This window comes from Athalia rosae, chromosome 7 (genome assembly GCF_917208135.1).
Source record: "Athalia rosae chromosome 7, iyAthRosa1.1, whole genome shotgun sequence".
Lineage (NCBI taxonomy): Eukaryota > Metazoa > Arthropoda > Insecta > Hymenoptera > Athaliidae > Athalia > Athalia rosae.
This window is the reverse complement of record NC_064032.1, coordinates 14,528,511-14,542,776: the sequence shown is the minus strand read 5'-3', so window position 1 is coordinate 14,542,776 and position 14,266 is coordinate 14,528,511. Positions and strand designations below refer to the sequence as shown.

Below are 14,266 nucleotides of genomic sequence, written 5' to 3'. Positions count from 1 at the left end.
AAAATTTCTATGACGTTTATCTCTTCCTCTTCTTTCTATCGAACAGCTTTTCGAATTTATATCGTTCTCTTCGTTTCATTTTTCGTCTCTTTCAGGGGTCGTTACAGTCGATTCGTTCGGCACTCGATACGCGGAATAAATATTTCCAAATGATTGAGATGGAAGAAAAAAAAAAAAAGGAGGGAGGAGGTGCGAGAAAAATCGGGAATCGGCGCTCATCGAAAATTTTCGTTCCCTAAAAATTCCGGGTGCGATAAGAGATTGCGAGAAATAAATAAATAAACGAACGAATAAATAATAAATAATGGAACAGGGTAAGGGAGGGAGGGAGATCTGGTCATCGGAGGAGCGGAGAGGAGGAAAAAGGAAAAGTAAAAGGGCGCGGTCTCGTCTCCGGAGCGGCGTCACGGCGAGTAGCGGTGGTGGTGGTGGTGGTGGTGGTGGTAGTGGAGGAATCAGGGAATATCTTCGCCGGTGGTAACTCCCCGGTACATTATTCATTCCTTTCGAGCAATATACTTATATACTTAAACCTCTGCATTATGCAGACCGTTCTCTGACTGACGCGTCGACGATTCGCCCCGCGCGTCCTCTCGTACATGTATATATAAGGACGCTGCCTGTTGGCTCCCGCGCCACCACCACAAAACAATTTTAAAAGTCGAACGAACGGTTCCTCTGTCAATCACCACGCCCTTATTCGGTTACACCTTCCCTTCTCTTTTCATTGACTCGACTCGACTTGACTTTGAATCGCTCAAATTCACGCTACGTTATACGCGCGCATACGTTGTCCGTCAGCCGTCAATTTTTCACTAGTGTCCAAAAAATGACTCGAACGAAGTGGAAAACTGGAGATGGCGAGAGCACCTCGGAATCGGTAGCCATACTCAATTTTTTTTTTTTTTTTTTCTCCGTATCGAATAAAATAGATAGGGAAGCAGCGACAGTGCGAAGGGATGAAAAATGTGGATGAGGGAGAAGGAGAATCGCGGGAGAAAAATGTAGGAAGAAAAGAGGAAAAGGGACGATATATTTTCGTGTACAGAGACAACAACAAGGACGACGACTGCGAGGAAGACGTCTTGCGTCTCGACCCACTCGAAAGAATTTCCGATGTAAATTTATACGGGCATTCGTCAAGAGGCATTGTAACGTGGTCTGCAAGCGACGCCTTCTTCTTCGCGGATGGTTCAAATCCGCCAACGCAAAATATTCACCTCTTGCCCCTTTTTTCTCTCCTTTTCGCTCTTTTTTTTTTTTTTTTTTTTTTTTTTCATCAATATTGTTGTTATTTCTCTCTTTCGCGGATCTTCCGCTTTACTTACATTGGACCTTTTATCGGGCTCGTTATCACTGCGCCGTGACTCCGCTACCTTATATTACGAATTTTTCACCGTGAAAATAAGGCGACTCGACGCATTATTAGAAAAGTACCACCGCGAGTTCTCTTCGTCGGGGGGGCAGGGGAAGGGAAAAAAAAAAGAAAAAAAACCTTCGGCGGGACGACGTGATTTTAGTTTCGAGATTTCTCGCAACGGATGAAAAGCGGCGCCACCGATCGGGGATGCTGAGGGAACGCGGCCTCTGCACCCAGTCGCAAGGGTTGCGATCGAAACCCCGTAATACGAAAATTCGTCAGAAGCGACTTTGCATTTTAATTCAAATCTAGTCGAAATTTTCGAATTTTTTTTTCATCAACTATTTCACATCGATCGTACGAGCCCTGTTTTAATAAAGGGAGTGTATCATTACAGCTGTTTACAGTTTAAAGCCTCGAGGGTTTTTCGTCTTTTGACGCAGCTGCAGCGCCTTCGCTTTAAATTCTGCTGTTGAGTGACGCGTCGAATGATTTGCATCTTATCCGTAATAAGGATCAAGTTTTCGTTCCTTCTTCTTCTCTTTTCTCTTTTTGGAAAAATTCAAACAACCACACTCCGAACAATGTTACACTATACACGAGAGCACCACCGCGATAGTGACTGTGTAGTAATTCACCTAAACGTATAGAAAGACCGAGAGAGAGAGAGAGAGAGGGCAAGAGAAAAAACCAAAAGAGAGAGGCGGCGGTACGGTAATCACTCTTCGCCCTTTGGCGGCGGCGTCGCGTCGCTGATGGGCTCATGGGTGCAGGTTTCAAGTTTCCGTATCCATTTCTTTTTTTCTTCTTTTCTTCATCCTTTTTTTTTGTTTTTTGTTTTTTTTTTCTTTTATCAATTTCATTACTCGTACACGTAGGTATTATAAACGCGTTCCGTAAAAAGCCGTATGCATTTTACATCTGCGTCTCCACTTAGCGCGGTGGACTCGTCGATCGAACGAAGTTAGAAAAATGAGAAGAACAACGGGGACAATAATCGCGCGAAACGCATTCGGAGCTCGATCTTTCTCCCCCCCCCCCCCCCGTTTCAAAGGGTTACGGTGGAAATTAATTTAAACTCAAGTCGCCCGACTTCGTGGGTGGCGTAAATTTTAGGCCTCGACATCTCGGGGGTCGTTGACCCCGTCGTATACACGGGGTTATATAATAACCCGGTCTACGCACGGTGAGAATTAAGTCGGGAGGAGATAACCGTCAATCCTTAAAAGGTGCCCGGAGCTCAAGGTGCCCGAGCATCGTCCTAGCGTTATGGGATATAATTTCTATCCGTACGTAGAATTAACGTAGAGTTAACACGGGTGTATATGTATGTATATATATACATACACGGCTATGTATTACGTACCGCGAGTCATGCGACGCCTGTGTACGTACGCTTTTATATACGGCAGATGTTTTCACGTATACGCTGTTAAATTTTCAACCCCGTCTTACCGTGTATCCACTTCATCGACCGTCGCTTCGAAACGGTGGACAGAAGAGAGCCTAATTTATGCGCGTACTCGGGACGACTATCCTAGGATAGTTTGGAGGCCGCTGATCGATGACTTACTAAAATACCCCGAGGGCGAACGCGTCGTTTTCGAAGGGCCGACGAAAGGGCTGCCGATATTCCGACCAATGGAAAAATAAAACTTGAACAACAACGAGAGAAAAAAAAAAACAAGAAAAAAAAAAAAAACACCGACATCCGACTCACCCCCGACTTCTCATCCCCGGTCCAGCTGGTTACATAATTACCCATCCCCGAGCGGTCTTGCGTATCATATGCTCGCCCACTAAATTTTCATATACCGAAGGGAGGGATTTGACACGCCGCTAATACGCCGGATACGTGTCGTATACCTTATCGACGTTCGATTGAAGAAAATGAAGAGAGAATTGTAAAAAGGAAGTCGTCCAAAAAGTCATCCGAAGACTTTTTCGCTTCGTTTTTGAGTCGAGCTGAACAATTTTCGATTCCAAGATGGAACTTGAAACAACACAGATCGGGATCTACGTGGATCGCGAGTTTTTGCATTTTTCAATACACTTTTTAGTCCTCTACGAATATCGTCCCTCTCGTGTCCCGTGGGTATCTCTGCCCACGTACATCCCTAGGAAATAAATCTTCCTCGTCTACCCGCTGCCATATGGTCGCGAGAAGGTATTTCCGTAGACACATAACCCGTTGTAACGAAACGTGAGGCAGGTAGCGTACCTACAGCCCGCGTCCCTATATTATCCTGTACCGAATGGACGCGACAAATTCACGTTCCGCGTTGAAGAAAAAAAAGGAAGAAAATGACTAGGTAGTAGTAAAAAAAAAAGAAAGAAAAGTAAAAAATTTATACACGAAAGCGTTACGTCGCTAGAAAATGTCGTTACGCCATTTTTACAGTCTCTGTACCGTTGCTCACTTTACGATCTACGCGCCTAGGTCGACGTGTATAAATCTTGCGTAAAGAGAGCAATGGAAAAACGTTTCCAGCATTTAGACGGCTTTCTTCGTCAATTTGTTGAATTTTTACACCCAATTCCACGGTGTTAGAGACCCTAGTTCAGGCGATAAAACACCTCGAAATTCGAAGACGTTTTCGAGAACAAAAAAAAAAAAAAATCGTGTCGCGTACAATTTGTATTCCTCTTACTTTTCCCTCTCCTATGTTTCAATCCGATTCGCGGAGTCCGGCTCGTCAGAATTAATAAATTTCCGAGCTCTCGCGACGCCCGATGAAACGCACAGCGGTATTTCGAATTATTCAAATGAAGATGCGAGGAAATAGAAGATAATTTTTTTGTCGTTGTATTAGAGGCGACAGCTGCCGCGCGTCGATTGAACACGAGTACCGAGAACGATGACGAGCCGATCCTCTTTAATTTTTTCGGTTCTCAGTTTCCTTTTTTTTTTTTTTCACTTTTTGTCGAAAGGTCCTCGGTATAAAGTCGTTGGGGGAATATGTAAATGGGAGGAGAGAAGAAAAAGGACGGGGACCAGAGAAAAAAAAAAAACAAAAGGAAGGAAAAGGGCTTCGCTAGTTCGTTTTGGTTTTTGACAACCCCGAGGAAGTAATTTCAACGATACACCTAAATACACAGGTAACGAGAAAGAGGTGAGGAGGCCCTTCCTCGAGACCACCACCACCACCACCTGCCACTAACCGATAATCGTTGTGCAACGAATAATAACGGCGAAGTCGCGCATGTGTTCTTCAACTCGGAGACGCTCGTCGTAGAAAAAATCTCAATCGATAACAACAACGGCAACTTTCACGTAATTATAAACTGTGAGATAATCCGATACGCGATGAGCATGAAAGATAGGTAAAAAAATAATTCTCAGAAGCTGGGCACGAAGACGGTTATTTGGACGGTATTAAAATTTCTCGCTCGATTCTATTCACGGCGTTGCAGTCGATGTTAAAAGTTTAACGGCACCGCCGGGTTTCAGAAGGGATTATTGTAGGTGTAGGTATAATATGACCGCGATAACGCGTTCGTGTTAACCAATGATTGCCGCGAGTCCTCCAGCTCGGTTCTTAGGAGTCGAGACTACCCGCTGGGAACGCGATTACCGCTAAGGTTTCGGTATATCTACATACATAACGTGAGCTACACGACGAACGAACGCGATGTACGAAGATCGAGTTTCGGATAAAAGGAATAAAAAAAAAAAAAAAAATTTATACGCGGTATAGGAACGAAAAAGAAAAAAAAAATAAAATAAAAAAAAAAGAAAGGAATAATAATTCAACGAATAAATCGAAAAAAGGTAGAAGAAGTTACGAAGAAAACGATTTTTCAAATCACCCACAGCTATCGCTCGACCGCGTAGTGATATTCATGCAAATGAATAACTAATGGTAAGTGAATCGCGGTCCCCTTATCCCCGCGATATTCGAGTTACGGCTCAATCTCGTCGTACGCGAGAGGTGAAGTTGAAATTGAGTTGCACCGAGTAGTTAGACAAGCCGTTTTTCTCCACCGAAAGACGGGAACCCGAAGCCGAATACCTCGTACCGATTGCGGCAAAGTAACCACCCGTGTCGCCGAACTTGGAGTGGAAGGGAAAGAAAAAAAAAAGAAATTGTTGGTTTCTTTTCTCAGAGGTCAAATCAAAGCTCGTGTCCGAGGTGAAGTGGATAAAGGAGCTTGGAGAGACCCGGAGGAGAAAAAAACCCCTCGAAAGATCCAAGCGAACTAACGCCTCGATAAAGATTATTTGTAAGGAAAAAGGGTTGCCAGTTTGTCGTCCCGGTCTCCGCGCAGAGTTATGTAACCGGTGCACCTTGGTACGTAGAGTCGAATACACGCTCTCGGAACTTCGGGGGTAGACGACGATGGGAAAAAAAACCGAGTGGAGAAAAAAAAAAAAAAAGAAGAGGATAAGGATTCGTCGGGGACTAGGTAAGAGTACACAGCAGAGGACCAAAGGAGGATAAATCTAGGCGGCAATTCCTCGGGACCGCGATAAAGAGGAATTCGTCTGTTTATAAGGAGATGCGGGGGTATGCACGGGAGTACGGCGAGTATTCGAGTTAAACCAAAAAAGGAGAAGGAGAATGAGAAGAAAAAGAAAAGAAAAGAAAGAAAAAAAGGAACGTTAGATAGTCGGAGTGAGGAAAAGATTGGTAAAAGTTAGAGCTAGTCGTAAACAACTGTCGAACACAATCTCCTAATGCACCTTTTCTTTGCCCCGCCAGATTTCGATTGGTAATAGGAAGTTATATCCTAGAGCGATAGCTGGTACGTATACGTCTCCGTGGAAAAACGTAAAAGAAAAAGAGAGAAAAAAAAAACCGTCGAAGAAACTGAAAAACACACCCCAACGGAACGTTTACACGTACATATATTTTAACCCCCCTTACCCCCCCCCCCCCCCCATCTTGGATCTAAAGCTCTTCGCTAAATGACGCGATAAAAGAAACAACAAGTTCTTTCACACCCGGAATACGAATATGTGAATAAAAAAAAAAAAAAATTGATCCGATTTCCAGAGGCTCCGATCGCCGGTGATTAGCGAGAACGAAAAAAAGCTATTCTTCTCTTCAACGGTCGACTCCGAGTCTTTGGAGATTTTTAGATGATTTAAGAAGGCTTATTCCCGTGGGAGAAACGCTCCGGTAGCTGGACCGGGAGTATCGGAGTATAAAACTGGTTCTCACCTCCCTCTCCATTTCCTCCCCCCCCCCCCCCCCCCCTCAGAAGTTTGTTCCCCGAAGAATATTTTTTTCATTTTTCATTCTATTTTTTCTCTCTTTCTCTCTCTCGTCGAAGATCTTCGTGCATACTCTACGCGGAAGCAGGTGCGCGGTGTACATTTTCCGGTCACCGATATCGCGGGGGTAGAGAATTTTGGAAGAATTGAAAAATCGAAACGAAACGAAGAAAATGCCGCGGACTCGAGGAATTCAGTCGGCGGAGTAGGAGTGCGGTGGGGGGGGGGGGGGGGGGGGGGATGAGTCGCAATTAATATAATTAAGTACGGAACATATTCGAGGCACGGCCGTACAGAGGTAACGGATAAGTATATAATTAAGCATGTGTAGTGAAACGGAATGTCTCGGATGACGAATGACCGGGGGAAAGAAGTACTCGCTGCGGCTACTTCCCCCGGACGCGAGGTCGGTTAATACGAAACTCGTTTACGGCGACCCAAAGAGAATAAATATAAATGCAAATACGTCGAGGAGAGATGAAAGAAAAAAAAAAGGGGAAAAAAAAAAAAGACAAAGAAAAAGAGGAGGAGGAGGAACGCATCTCCCGATGCACTCTTTCAGCTGAATTGTACAAGTTTGGTCTAATTTGCGAATTTCGCGTGTCGCTACGCGGTTCGCCGGCCGATAATCTCCGAATATATAATTAGCGGAATAAATCGTTTGATAATTCGAACGATAGGTGTAGGTATACAGGCGTAGGTAGGTACGTCGGTCGGATCCGTGTACACGATATCACTTGCCACCCTTCCGCGCATTGCAGATTTGCGGCAACTCGCCTCCCACGGCGCGTACGAACGGCGTACGGGTTCCGCGGTGGCGTGACCCGCTAACGTAAATAACAATCAAAGCTCTCCGATGACGGTGATCTGTAGCGTACGTTGTTAACGTAGCTACGTCGTAGCGGTAGACGGTAGATAAAGTGCATCGAGTCGAGGCTCACCTCGGATTATCGTGATGAGCATAAATCCCAATTATAGTATACCTCTACGAATAACCGACTGTGTATTCTACCTCGTGCCCTACGCAACTACGTAGCATACTCCGCAGTCCACCGCGAATAATTACCAATAATTAAGGAGAATTTGCGCTACCGGTTTTCTACGCGGTGTACAGGTGTATATATACCGCCTCCTAAGTCGTCCGGTTTTATACGGTTTCGGAAAATCATCGTACCGGTGTCTAAGATTAACGTGGATCGTTCCAACTTTCTCTTTGTCCTTCAATTGAACGGATCCCTCAAAACCGCCGACTCCCTTACGTTATCATCGCCAACGATATTTAACAAACAAAATTTCCCGTTGGATTCAGAGTCCAACGAGAAAATACGTTTAAAGTCAGGTTTTTTTTTTGAAAAAAGAAACATTTTTCTCACCATATGGGTAACGATGACCGGGTAATATGGGGTTTGAGTTTACGAAGAGGGCGGAGAAAAAAAAAAAAAATTCACACATATGTAAAGGAACTGGAGGGAAGAGGGCGATTAATGCAAGGCCCCGTGTAACTAATTTCAGGAAATTACATTTAGTTACTCAAATATAAGCCACGCTCGATTATTGCGAATTTGGGTAAAAATTTAACGACGTAAGAATCTAGCGTAGCAAATTCGATCGACTGAAACGTGGCGAATAGCGAGAGGTGGAGTAAAACGCCGGTCGATATTTGGTAGTTTGAATTATCGCAGGGATCCGAGATCCTTGATAATCGGGGGCGTTCCTACGGGGGAAGTTTGGTTTGAGATGGAACCTATAGTATATCCGTATAAAGAGTTATGGTTTCGGATCGCCTGGAAGAAGGGGGTGGCGTCGGCGTCGACGGCGTCGCCGTCGATGTTTCCAGGGAAGTTGATAGAAAAAAAAAATAAAAAAAATAAAAAACACCAACAAAAAGGAACGGAAAAAAAGCGGCGCTAGTCTGCAATACAAGAAATTACGTTAGGTACTAGCCGAGTACCTCGTAGTATTTTGTATCTGTATACACGTAGCTGTTCCCGGTGTACATATACAAACAGAGAAAGAAGCCGTTCCATCGTCGCGAAAAAGACACGCACACTTGGATGTAAAAGTTTAAGGAAAGAAAAAGCGAGAAAAGCGAGGGGGAAAAAATTAAACAAAAAAAATGAATAAAAATAAAAATAAGAATAAAAAAGGGAAAACGATAAATAAAAATAAAAAGAAGACAGACCGAGGAGACGCACACAGAAATATAGCGAGGCTGCTCTTACAGCGGCAGAAGAAGCCCCCACCGCGCGCGGTCGCGTCTTCCTAATCAATTTTCAATCGGTACGATTGATTCTCCTTCTTGGCTTCTCTTCTTTCTCTACCTTCGACTGCGAAATCTCCAAGGAGATGCGAAGGCAAATCTCAGCGACATCGGGTATCCTTATGTACGTACGTACAGTTACCGGGGGGGTATGTTTTATCCGAATATACACGGGGTGCTCGAAGTTGGAAGCGATCGAAAATCGCCGGGGTATCGAAGAAAGTGAGAAATATATCGTATTTTGGTTTTTTCAAAAATTACCCAACGCCTGGATCCTCCGGTCCATCCACGTGAGTCGGCCATTTTTCGTTTCTCTCGGCGAGAAACTGCAGGAGTTTTTCTTACCTCGGAGTATTCGCAACGTGATCGTTGCACCCAGTGAACCTCAGCGATTTGATTACGATTTATCGGGATTCGTCGTATTGCCGGAGCTACGCCAGTCGTCTCCGACCTCCATCTCGCCGCCCCTCCCCACTCGACCGCCTCCCTTATCCGTAGCGTACTACCCCCCCTTATCAATTCGTTGACTGTATACTCACCGACGTGTATCTCCACTTTTTTCGTATCCGCGTAGACTCCGGTGCTCCTGGAGATGCCCAAAAAGTGATTTGAGCTCGCTGAGTTGCTCGTCTCGCGATGCCACAGCCTCCTTAAGCAGCTGCCAAGAAATAAAAATAGTTTTAGTCAGTTTTATCGCCCTGAGAAACTCTCGCCCGTTCTTCGCCACGTTTTTTCAAATAACTATTGCGATTTATTCGCCGCAGTTTCAGAGCCAAAACAATCATCGAATATCTCCTAGCCTAGGTATACGGCGTCTTTACCCTTTTTTTTTCCCCCCATAGATTGCGATGCTTCCATTCTGTTCGGTATAAAATTCGTGAATTCCAGAGCATTTTTACGGGCTCTGTAACAACCCCGTAAATGGCGTCTGCGAAATCATTCCGCGCGTTTCGTACGTATCGTATAAATCAAACGAAATAAATACCTCGAGTCTCCAGCGGATGATGTTTACGCGACTGTAGACCGTGCTAGACTAAGATTACTACCTCGAACCCCTTGTTTACGTTTGTCTCTACGTTGCGCCGGCCGGAAACACTTTGAATTCGCAGATTATCACGTACGGTAACTGCGCGGCGAAGGGAGGAGGGGAGGGGGGGGAGGAATTCGACCGCCGGATTCTCCCTCTCTCCTCTCGATCGGCATTATTTCTCGTGTACGTGTTTTGACAAATTTTGATACCGATACGCGGGCGTGTGAGTGCAGCGTAGGTACGCACGCGATTCGTACGTGTACATCCGTAGGATGTGTACGGGAGGGTATAAATTGGCCGTTGGAAATACGACGACGTTACGTCGATTCTCGACAATAATAAACCCGTGAAGTACGGAGGTGGGTATACGCCGCACGCTACGTATACCCATATACTCGACGCGGTACACGGGATAAAGCTTGAAACGAACTCAATTTAGCACTCGGAATCCAACGGGAATTGTATCTCCCTATGGGCGTGTAGGTAGGTGAGCGGAGGTACCTTATACGCCTTCCTCCTCTTCCTCTACTTCTTCTTCTTCTTCGTCTTCTTCTTCTTCCAAAGAGCACCTATTCGCGATATAATATAACGCGGGATAAATACACACGGGTATAGCCGTGTATGCGTATATAACGTGCACCGCATGTACGACGTTATTACCGTTATATACATCGCATCACGTGTACTTCATACCCTTAGGTACTCGAGTATTGTACTACGCTGCATATTATCCTATCATAAATAATATGTATATGGGTATTACGCCCGTTTGAATACGTGTAATATATTTCAACGATTCGAGCGGATTTCGCGAAGAGGTTTTTCTTCTTCTTTTTTTTTTTTTTTCTTCTTCTTCCATTCGGACGAGAATGTTTCGTTCCATTTTTTTCGTATTCTTTGACGAAAATTACGATTTTACGATTAGGGAAAATAAAAAAAAACGAAGTCGACGATATCGATGTCAGAAAAAACGCACTCCTCGACGATCCGCGATTTGGCGGAGTGTGCGAAACAGCCGCGATAAAAATTCAAAGTTCTTCTGCTGTTTCTTTTTTTCTTTTTTTTTTTGGAAAAAGAAATTCTCTCATTCCAGACGCGGACGAGATCGATTCTTCCGTTGTATCGTTCTTACATAATTCCAGGTAAAGATCGAACGATTCACCCGAGGTGACTTCAGGTCTGATAAATTTAGCTGTATAATCGCGGAGGCGCCACCGGGTAACACCCTTAAGCTACTAAGAAAGATGGATGAGCTACTTCAATTATTATTATCGATAGCAATCTTGCATGCCTGAGGTATAGGATAGGCGCGGGGTCGTTCCCATTAGCATAATCACATTATAAGTGCGTCCGAGAACGACGTCGCGGCCGTATACCGTACCGCCGCGCCGCGGCGAACCTCGGGTCACGAAATTGCACGCGAACCGAACTTGGAAAAGGAGTTGTAACGAGAAGAGAAAAAAAAAAAAAAAGGGAAAAGGGAAAACAACTCAAAGGTGAGATGGAATAATTATTCTGCAATAATTTACGGTAGTCGGCTCGTACGTCCGACCGCGCGAGATGTCCTTATAAAATTTGTCGCGAGAATAAAGTTTCCCAGTGAGGAGAAACGGGGAAATTCCTTTATTTTTTTCTCCTCCTCAAAGAAGAGCAAAAAATCGACGGACATCGGATTCTCTCTCTTCTCGTAACGCGTACCACTCCCTGAAATCTTCTCACAGTAGCAGAGGAGCAGGCGAATTTACACGGGAACACGAGCATCGACGCGCTCGCAGTTTTTCGACCACCTCGTACTCTTTTTTATTTTATTTCGTTTTTTTTTCATTCTTCTCGCCAACTGGTTTTCGAATTTTGAAATTCGCTCGGAGTCGAGCGTCCATCCCTAGCCGAGCCCAGGTTCGCCGCGAGTCACGGGGTGCGGTTGGGTATAAATTACGAACACTGTATAAGTTTCCAGTGGACGGGGCGCGCGTATGTTTCGCGTTGAATGGACGTTATGACCACTTGTACAAATAAAGCGATCCGCTAACTTCTATGCGGGGCTTTTATTTGGATTATCATTTCCCGTTCTATCCCGGTTTACGTTCTCCTTCCCCCGAAGAACGGCTCGCATTTCTCAACGGACTACGAAGAAATAAACAACGTCAGTTGGCCGCCCCGACCGCACAACTCACGCTGCACTTTGAATAGAAAATGGAAATTTTTTCCCTCCCTCCTCTCTCGCCGATGACTCGATGATTTTTTTTTTCTGCTGGCTGCACGGGGGTGGAAATTTTCCATCTAGTTGTCCGCGCGGAGCGTCCGCGGCAAATCGGACGCGGCACTTCAATTCCGTCGTTGCGAAACGGCGCGAAAAACGACGGTCAAGGTGTTCGAAGGGCGGAGGCTGCGGGACCGCTTGAGAAATCTGCTGGAACGCGGCACGGGAGCCGCGGTATTAATCACGGCAATTTCCATTTTGCTGTTTAATCCGAGCGAAGGGTATAACAAGGTACGTACACGTTCGGGTTTACGGGAGGCGAGTATAGGTACGAATAACCTGTTACACTTAGTAGCAATGAATGGTAATCGAAGACCAATTTCACAGTAATTGGTCCAGCGCATATGGGGGCTGACGCGCCGTATATGTGAAACGAGCAATAAATTTCTTCGGCTTGTATTTTATGCATCGGGAGCGTACGATCGCCGTGGTAGATAGCGATGGATGGAAGGAACGGAAGGCGGTGTAGATCAGGGACAGGAATATAATATCGCTGAGGTTTCTTCTCGTTGGCTGATGCAATCGCGGAAAAGTTTTGCTCCTTTGCTAGCCAGCACCGGGACGGAAAGTACGTCCCAGTGAGCGAGGCGCATAGCGCCGCACATCGAGGTATCGCGGAAGAATATTTATCGGGGTGTAGGTATTCCGTACGTACGTACGAACGTAAGCGTACGCGCGTATCGTCTCCGAGCGTACGTGTACATATGTAGAAACCCCGTCCCCTGACCAAGCGGTGGATAGACTCATTAATTGTCGGTTATAATTTATTACCTTGACTCGATTTATCAACCTGGTATTATCTATTCCGAGTTATTGATCACGCCGCGGAATATATACATATATATATATATGTATACGTACGTACACGTGCGTATAAACGTACAACGAAATAAACACTATAACGATCCGCTGCAGTTTCAGCTGCAGCTGTACAAGCAGAAGATGAATAAGAACAAGAGTGAGGAGAAGAATTTCGAAATTCGTATGTGCGTGCGTACGTACGTCGTGTATGGAGCGGCGATTGCTGCTCTGATATAACTGGTGGCTTGTTTGAAGAAAATAAAATCGCGTAGTAGGTAATTTGTAGAAGATGAAGATGGAAAGGAGGAAATAATTGAAATTCGAGTGGTGGTACGTGAATCTCCAAGGGAACAATTTTGCGCGTTACCCCTTCGAATTTCGTCCTTTTTTTTCACACCTGTGTCAGACGATGCGATGCAGCGAAGAACGATTGGGAAAAATTTGAGTGGAATTTGGGAAGAGTTTCTCGGCTGATGGTAGGGAGAACCGAAAACATCTACCACTCAATTACCCGGTCATTAATCATCTTTCAACGAGCTGCTTTGCCTGAAAAGCTTTGAATATCACACGTTTCTGCTACACGTTCGCATCTCTGATTATTTCTCGTTAAACGGAAGTGCAGCACTTGTGACGCGGATCCTTCCCTTAGATATTCCGTCGATTTTCGAGCAAAAAATAAATCATTTTCTTGATTGGGTGTAATATACTTTTCTTACGTATTTTGACCTCAGGAATCCGAATCTGAAAGAAAAATTGATCTATTTCTGAAATTGACCGAGTTATCGCTAATTTTCAGCTTTTCGGGGTCGAAAATAAAAAATTTATTTTATGTTCTATTTTGATGTAATTTGAGCTCAGGAATTTGAATCTGGAAGGAAAATTGATCTATCTGCAAAAGTGACCGAGTTATCCTGATTTTTCCTCATTTTTTGGCATAAATTTGAAGATATCTCGAAGGGAAAAAATCGTAGCTCAATTTGGACGACGGATTCGTGTTCCTGAGGTCAAAATACATAAGAAAAGTGCCATACGATCAATTTTAAAAAATAAAAATTTTTGGCCAAAATTTGAAAAAATCGTAAGGGGTACCCCTTGGAAAAATCTCAAATTTTGACCAAAAATTTTTATTTTTTAAAATTGATCGTATGGCACTTTTCTTATGTATTTTGACCCCAGGAACACGAATCCGTCGTCCAAATTGAGCTACGATTTTTTCGCTTCGAGATATCCTCAAATTTATGCCAAAAAATGCGATAATTCGGCGATAACTCGGTCATTTTTGAAGATAGATCAATTTTTCTTTCGGATTCGGATTCCTGAGCTCGAAATACATTAAG

At 44.5% G+C, this 14,266-nt stretch overlaps 1 protein-coding gene across 2 annotated transcripts in view; it reads right to left on the bottom strand.

Annotated features, from left to right (window-relative positions):
* The window catches only part of LOC105692770 (UPF0489 protein C5orf22 homolog), a 323,525-nt gene that overhangs the window by 80,387 nt on the left and 228,872 nt on the right, over positions 1–14,266 (bottom strand). For both annotated transcript variants that reach the window (XM_048658641.1, XM_048658642.1), the window contains one exon: positions 9,378–9,496. In XM_048658641.1, coding sequence (XP_048514598.1) covers positions 9,378–9,496 — 119 coding nt within the window. The remainder of the gene's footprint in view (positions 1–9,377; positions 9,497–14,266) is intronic.